Source organism: Fukomys damarensis, unplaced genomic scaffold (assembly GCF_012274545.1).
Source record: "Fukomys damarensis isolate Sample0158 unplaced genomic scaffold, DMR_v1.0_HiC HiC_scaffold_23, whole genome shotgun sequence".
Lineage (NCBI taxonomy): Eukaryota > Metazoa > Chordata > Mammalia > Rodentia > Bathyergidae > Fukomys > Fukomys damarensis.
The window spans coordinates 36,946,647-36,955,081 of record NW_022900935.1 but is presented as its reverse complement, the minus strand read 5'-3'; the positions used below and the strand labels follow the sequence as shown (position 1 = coordinate 36,955,081).

At 45.2% G+C, this 8,435-nt stretch overlaps 1 protein-coding gene across 1 annotated transcript in view; it reads left to right on the top strand.

Moving 5' to 3' along the window:
- The first annotated feature begins 5,455 nt into the window (after positions 1-5,455).
- The window catches only part of LOC104859958 (cytochrome P450 2J2), a 24,025-nt gene continuing 21,045 nt past the window's right edge, over positions 5,456-8,435 (top strand). The window contains exon 1 of the mRNA XM_033767384.1: positions 5,456-5,763. Coding sequence (XP_033623275.1) covers positions 5,554-5,763 — 210 coding nt within the window. The 5' untranslated portion in view covers positions 5,456-5,553. The remainder of the gene's footprint in view (positions 5,764-8,435) is intronic.

Below are 8,435 nucleotides of genomic sequence, written 5' to 3'. Positions count from 1 at the left end.
TAGGATGATAGAGTTGAAGGACACTAGGGACTTGTGCTGCTCAGGGTGCTGAAGAAGGGCAGAGTAGGAGCCGATAAGATGCCAAATACACAGCAACGGAAAATGCATGCCAGCTCTCACATGCAACAGGACAATTAACACTCGCCTTGCATTAAACTTTTTCCTTTTTTATGAGCACATATTTTAATACAGACTAATGCGTTTCATTTTATTTAGCAGCTTTGCACATTCACTTGATACACTTTAATCATTGTCCCCATCACCTCCACTTCTCATCTCTCCCCGTGGACTGAACACTTTTAAATGATCCACATGTTGATGTGCAGAGGTGGGTAGCATTTGATACAGGCGTTGAGACAGCTAAGGGGACAGAGGCAATGTGAACACAGAGATCCTTGGATCCCACTGCAGTCACCAATCAGACATCTGTGAGCTCAATGAAGGGAAAGCGTCTTCAGGAAGAGTGACCTTCAGGTCCCTGGGAAGTAACCTTGGCCACTATCATAACGCTGTACTGTACTGTGTGGCCTCCGAAATCAGTGATTTCTGAGTTCATGTAGAGTGGATGAGATTAGAGGGCTTCTTCAGTTTTTTTCCTGGTTATGATACCTCATTTCATGCAAGTTACTCTGCTTCTGTGCTTTTATGAGTCCCAAGACGGGTATTTTGAAGCATATGGTACTACAAAGGTTAATTACGATGTACTCAAGGTTCTTTAGTCTTTCCAACCTTCTTTCCAACACTGTCCCACCATGGTGGCCTCCAATACCCTCAACATTGAGTTTCTGTCCCTTTCCCCCAGTTCTCCATGCTCACATTGGAAGCAGAGGCCCTGAACAAGACAGAAAGTGCAAAGAGGAAGGAACGGGCAGCTCCATCCGGAGGGCCGTGCTTGTCAGGGGGTCCACAGTGCAGGAGGGTAACAGGCATAGGGAAGTGGCTTGGATGTTAGGAGCCCAGTGGTGTCATTTACTTCTTTATACTTTGCTGTTTCCTTCTAAGGTTGAGGCACATCACATAATTTTGTTGTTGCTTCATTGACTGCTTCGTGGTTGGTTATTAAATGAGTTTTGAAATATTCAGACAAGATACCACTGTCTGAGTCAGCCCAGGCCTCCCCCTTCCATTAATCCGTACTCTGCTTCTTCACCCCACAACTAACCTGTAAATGCATTTGATCTTGTGATCCTGGATTTCCACTTTCCATCCTTTGGTGAATTCAAGTGGTTGTCAGACACACAGAGAAAGCTGGATGTAAAGCACAAGGTCAGAATTTGTTGGAAGGATTGGAGAATACCAATTTCTAGATGCAACAGTGCCACCTAGAAATACGTTGTTTGTTTTTGTCCCACAGGAAAACGCGCATGCCTTGGAGAACAGCTGGCTAGGTCTGAGCTGTTTATTTTCTTCACTTCCCTTCTGCAAAAATTTACCTTCAATCCCCCCAAGAATGAAAAGCTGAGCCTGAAGGTTAGGATGAGCCTGACACATGCTCCAGAGAGCTACAACATCTGTGCTGTCCCCAGGGCATGATGGCTGAGAAGGAAGTGAAAGGCAAGAAAGAAGAAATGGCAGCTCTCTGAAGCCTCTGGTGCCCACACAGATGTGAGGGGACAGAATGGAGGTGGGGGAGGAAAGAAGCGAGGAATTGGGCTGAGAGGAAATTGGATCACCATCGGAGCTGTGCTATTTCCTTCAGAATCAATATAGGGCAATCATGTACGGATGATGTGATTTACTTTTTCATCCTGGAGATGGGAGGAATGGGGATTTTTCTCTCTCTAAATACAGTTCTGTGTAAGAATCAAAGGAAATAACAGAATAATGGACTTTAATTGATTTGTAAGCAATAAAGCACATGATAAAATTATAGTTGCACTGTTCCTTTTACTTGCCTTCTTTTGCAGCCAAGTATCTGCATGTGAGGAGTGGCAATTTCTCAGGTTCAAGTTTTACCAAACAGCCAACAAGAGTTAGAAGTGGGACCCGGGGTACAGACACAGAGCATGGCAAAATGCTCTCCCCTTTGGGAATGCTGCTCAGTGCTTGATCTTGTTTCTGCCTCAGAATGCACTTCTGGGAGGGCATCAGGGAAGGTTATGTTTCCCTTTATACAGGCAGTGAAAGCACCTGGTGTAAACACAGCTTTTTTTGTGGATATAAGGAAGCACTGCCTTGACCTGTGACCCTGTTCCACGTAGCACAGCTGACCAAGCCCGGGATCCAGGTTTACAGAACAAATGTGGAAACTTGTTTTGTTTTCAGAATGTATTCCTCAGTCTCAAAATGGCACAGCAATGAGTGCCGGCAACTCAGCTTCTCCGGGACAACATGTTTAAATCTGGAAAATAATAGCTCGGACAGGTATCAAATTGTGTGGAGGTTAACAGGGAACCAATAAAGAGCTGATAGAGAAGAAGACATAGGATTGAATGACACAGAAAAATAGATCACACTGCTGAGGAGAGCCCATGCAGTGACACCAACAGTGATTGCCTAGCTGCTAGAAGGGAGGCGAAGTGAAATGAACATCATTTTGGTCACAAAGAACCAGAGAACTGCATTGGAACAGAAGGAAACATCAGCAGTTGGATCACAAGGAAGACAGGGTTCAACGCTTCCAGAGCAGCCTTATACAGACACCAGTTGACAAGTGACCTCGGTGCAACAGCCACAGCCACAATGGTGGAGAAAGAGGTCAGAGGGCGGCTGCTGCAGGGTGGGTTGAGTGTTTGGTCCTGGCTCTCAGAGCAGCTCCTTGGTGGTTTCACACTGCCAAGCCCCCAGGGAGGATGAGGGAAAAGCAGGCAGGGGAGACTGCAGGCTCTTGGAGAGTAGATGGGATGGGTATTAGTTACTTTTCTCATTGCTGAGACAAAATCCTCGACTTCCAAAGTTAATGTGGCAAAGGTTAATTTAGCTAATTTTTCAGAAGTTTCAGTCCATAATTGGCTGGCTCAACGGCAGGGTGACCCATGGCTGAGAGGCAACAGTTGTGATGGCAGAAGACAGCAAAAGCAATAAGGGACCTTAACAGCATCCTTCAGTCTCTTTTATTTCAGACTGCTAAGGGTGGGTAGCACTCATACGCTTAATCCTAGCACCCTTGTGCCTAGCATTGCGAGGTGAATTAATCTTACACTCTAGATTCAGCCACCTGTGAAAAAGCCCCACATAGGACCAAATGAGGCTTTTGGGGGACACCTAACCACAAGCTATAACGTTCTGCCCCTGGTCCACCTCCCAAGACTCGTGGACATGCCTTTAGGCAAAAGGCATTTAGTCCATCTCCAAAAGTTGCCAAAAATCTAACAGTATTCAGCTTTGCTGAAAGTCCAAATCCAAAGTCCTAGCTGCCAGCCCCTGAAGAACTGAAAGCAGGTTAAACATTTCCAATATTCAGTGACACCAGAAAGACCACATCATTACGCAAGTTATAAATTGATACAAAGGAATGGGACCAAAGCAAATCTAAAATCCAACAAGTCAAACATTAATTCCCACTACTCCATATCTGCCATGCCTGGCTAACTGTGGCAAGCTGTGAACTCCAAAAGACTTGGGAGGCTCCACTCCTGCAGCACTGTGGGTGGTTGTAGCTCCAGGGCTTCTCTATGGGGCTGGCTCTGCTCACTCCTTGAAGTTTTCCGCAGACAATCCAGATTCTTGGCTTCTCCAAACGTCTGTGCTGTATACCTTCTGCTTCACACTCACAGGTTCACACACTGCCTTCTCAGGGACACACTGCCTGGCCTCCCAGGCCTTCTTCTGAAATCCGAGTAGAAGACTTCCTGTCCCCACAACTCTTGCGTTGTGCATGCCCCTAAAACTAGCACCACACGGTTGATGTCAAGGTCTGCTGCCAGCTGGGGCAGTAGCCAGGCTTCATTTGTTCTTGGCTGTAATTATTCAGTGCCTACAAACCAGTCTCGAGCTTCCCCAAGCCACTGTCTTTCCAGAACATGATGCTCTGGGAATCTCTTCATAAAGCAAAGTCCTTCACTTTTATAATTTTGAAGCTGCAAAGGGTGGAGTCCTTCTCTTGTGATTCCTTTAGGCCATTTTGCTGTTCTCCTGTTTCTTCTCAGCCTTCAAGGTCTCCTCTGCTCTGTCTTTGCGTTCTACAGCACTACTGGAGCTTCTCTCTTGGCCAAACTCAGAACATTTTGAATCTTTCTGCTGGGCTCTTTGCTCTTGACTCTCAACGTAAACCTGGCTAAGAAATCCATGAGAAGAGCCTCTAATTCGGCCTTCATAAAGGTAATCACCTCCAGCATTATTTTTAATGCAAAAATAATTTAAAAAAGAGAAGGAGGGGGAGAACTAATCTGAATACCTGTTGATACAGGGACAAGCAAATAAACCGAGATACAGTAACACAAGATTACCTTTCAAATCGAATGAATCAGGATAATAATGTGGAATCAGGCAGAAGACAATTTAAACAGCAGTTGAGCTGTAGAGAAATTTTCTACATAAATATTAGAAATAGTGTTCAATTCGGTAACAACTGTATTGAAATAGCAACATACATGGACTGGAAGGACACATGCTGAATCCTGACTCCGCCTTACCCTGGCTTGGAAAAAAATAAAACTCCAATTTTTTTTTTAGTTTTTCCCTTGAAACAATTTTTAAGCAGACTGCGTATGCCTACCTTGAATACACGTGAGTGTGCCGAGGTCTCCCAGAACTGAGCTGCTTCTGTGGAGGACTCTCAGATGAGGAGAAACAGGGAGGCACCTCAGCCTGGCATGGACTTTGGAGCCTGGACACACAGAAACTTCACAATCAGGCAAAAATAAAGAAATGAATAAAGCCCAGGATAAAGACATTTCTGCCATAAATGTTACCTAACCTCCTATGATGAACCCAGCCCAGTGCTGGGAGTTTTGGTGCCATTCTTTCTCCTCTTCAGAGCGCTCTCGGAGAGAAGGCTTCCTCTGGGAACCTTTCACACTCAGGGATTCCCTTATTCCTGTGCAGTGCCTGTTCTGATCCCAAGTCAGGACTGAAATCATCGTCCCTTGCACAGTTCTGTGAGACACAGCCTTTCATGTGAGGGCCGAGTGTGCTGCCCGCCTGATGGTAAGTTCCTAAGACAGGTCCAGCACTGCTGCTGCCAGAGAGCCCGCGGGCCTGGGGACAGTGATGGGAAACCAGGCTCCACTGACTGTGGCACTCTCAGGCTAAGGGGGCCTGGAAATGAGGAGCCCAGCAGCCTGAGCCCCAGGTGTGTGCCAGAAAATGGATTTTATGATAAAGGAAGAAAGCACTGCTAGCCAGCCTGTTCCAGGAAAGATGTGGGGAGTCCAGGGGTGCAGAGTCTCTATCCCCTGTCCAGGGTGCAGCAGAGGCCTGGCTCATAGAGGGAACAGGAAGGCCAGGGAGGGAGGAACTGCAGGGCAGAGGGCAGAGGGCAGAGAAGTGGTACAATTCGCGGGAGGCCGGGCAGAGCAGATCTGGTGGGCAGGGCAGCCTGGACACCAAGGTAGTTACCTGTGTGGATAGTCCTTTGTGTGGTCCTAAGAAGGCCCAGGGCAAGTCCTCTGCATGCTGGCCACGGTGGGCTCCCTGGTGGCCGCCCTCTGGGGCGTGCTTCACCTCCGCACTCTTCTACTGGGCGCTGTTGCCTTCCTGTTCTTTGTAGATTTCCTCAAAAGGAGGCGCCCAAAGAACTATCCTCCAGGACCCTGGCGCCTGCCTTTCCTGGGAAACATTTTCCACCTGGATATTGCAAAGATTCATCTGGAGCTTAAGCAGGTAGGAGTAAGGAGGGAGGCTGGTGGTGTCCTCAGCAGCCCACCCCCACCTCCCAGCCCTCAGCCCCCGCACCCTTGCCCTCCAGGACAGGGGACACAGGAATGGCTCTGAGATTGGAGCTAGGACACTGCGGGGACCCTGCTTTCAACTTCAGCTTTCAGCTTCATCTTCCTTCTGCCTTTTCGGTCTCACCTGTCTGCCCTTTCTACTGCTGCAACACAGCTGAATGTTTCCCGTCTCAGTGTGTTATGAAACTTATGTCATATTATCCAGACTTAGTTCTAAAAATTGAAACCAAACTTGCAGATTTAATTACAGAGTCCCCACTTTGGGATGAATAAGTGTGTTTTGGAATGAGCATGGGCACTCGGTCTCTAAATGGTTCAACCTCACTGCTGTGTAGACTTTAAAGACTAAAATAAGCTCCTGAATATGAAGTTACTGCCGGTATTGGCAGCACACTGGTGACTCTTACTTCTATGTATTCCACACTGCTCCTTTCTTCAAAACCTTATGAAAGTGTCCTGCGGGAATCCAGTCGTTGGTGTAACACCAGGCGTCACTTATCTGACTGGTTTTCACATGAGCTCCATTAGCCCACACTGTTCTCTCCCTCTTCATTCTTTTCTGGCTGTCATTACCATTCTTGTGTTGCATTCTCTGAAATGTCAATAATCACACTTTTATTATTAATGTTAATATTATGTTTACCAGTCTTATCTGAAACATAGAAAGCCATAATAACTTCTAGTCTATTAATTGTAAATGACAATATTGAAAAGTTAAATAATTTGCCCCGAAATCATACAGAAAGTAAGAGGAGAACCTGGATTCTAACATGTCTGTGACTCCAAAGTCCAGGCCGTCCAGCTCACATTGCGCCACCTCTCCTGCTTACATAACTTCAGGCTTCTCATTGGAAAACAAAGCACAGATATTCCATGTGATGATGGGGTCTTCATTCTCGATACTGCTCTGAGAATCTTGCTCCCCATCTCTCTCTCTCTAACTGAGAGGAGACTTTTTCCACATATCTACACTCAAGCTTGGTCCTGTTCTATGCTTTCTATTTTCCCTGTGTAATACAGAAAGTTAATAATAATTATTGATTTACAGTACCGTCCCATTAGATTGTGAGCTCCTGAATGTAGGCATTCTTTGCACCCCCAGCACTGGCTTGGACCTAAGACGTGGGCAGAGCTCTTTAATGAACACTTTGCCCCAGTGAGACAGTGGCTTGTTCCCAAACACCCTCCATTTCCTGCCTTCGCACCTGCACGTGCTCCTCTCACAGTCTGCAGTGCCTTGGCCTTCACTGGACAAGTCTTTCGCTGGCATCCTGACTTCATGTCGGGTCTGGGCAAAGTCCCCTCTCCCTTAAAGTGTTGTCTTATGTTTCAGTGGAAATCCCTGTCTTGTGATAGCCTCGTGTCCCCACACCAGCATTCTAGCGTATGCTGTCTTCGGCTCTGCGTGCAGTGTTTCTCACGGGAAGCCTCTGTACACGGAGTTCAGTTGAGATCACTGTGCTTAGCAGGAGTGTTGGCCACAGGAGATGTGCAGAGACGTGCACAGCTGTATTCATGTGTACGTGGTTCTGTGGTCCATGACACAGACTCAATTTGCAAAGATTTTGTGACTGAAATAGTTAAGAAACACACAACTTTATTTTTTATTTACTAATTTTCTCTTTTGTCTTTAACTCAATAGAAATTATTTTAAATTTGTAAAAATGATTTAACTATATAAAAATATTTACCTATACAAGTAATACATATTTAGATAGTATTTTAAAACACAGTTTATAATTTAGCAAGTGATGTAAGCTATTATCTCTTCTTGTGCACTTTTTAGAGATGTTAAACCTAAAAGATGTGCAGAAATAGTGCGAGCATTAGCATCTCACACACACACACACACGCACGCACCCACACATGCATGCACACACACACTCACACACACATGCATGCACACACACACACGCGCGCACACACACACACTCAAATGAGCACACTCTCGATTCTCCGGACAACTCAAGGCAACATCCCTTCAGGTAGCACTAGTGCAAATGTGAATTGGAACACTCTTTTTTCTCTCTTCCTTTCTAGCTGGTTCTTCAGTTTTAGAACTTAGACTGAGTGGAATCTCTCTCCTGTTTCCTCTGCCATCCCAGTTCAATCTCTTATCTCAGTAACCCTTTGCCTCCCAGTTTTCATCACTCCAGTTCTTCATTTTGGTGAACTTTATTTTTCAACACTGAGTGCTACATTTAGAATTTTCCATTCTACTGTGCAATGTTTCATGTTACTTTTGTTTTCCTTTTATACTACCATATCAATTAATTTTGTATTTCAACATTCATGTCTGTTTGTAAGGCTGTTTTCATATTCCAGGTTGAATTATTTTTAATCCTTTCTGCTATTTTAATGATCTGTTTAGTTATGTATATTGAAAATTATGTCTTTCATTAAATTTCTTCAGATGCCTTCTGGGCATTTAACCATGTGGAGGGAGCGGCAAAAAATAAAAAGGAAAACAAAAAACACCACCACCAACAACAATAACCACAAAAAACTTGAGTGAAATTGAGAATAGTTAGAGTCAATGCTAGGGAATCCTATAACATCAGCACTGTTACATTGTTGATAATTTCAGAAAAGTTCTTGGCCCAT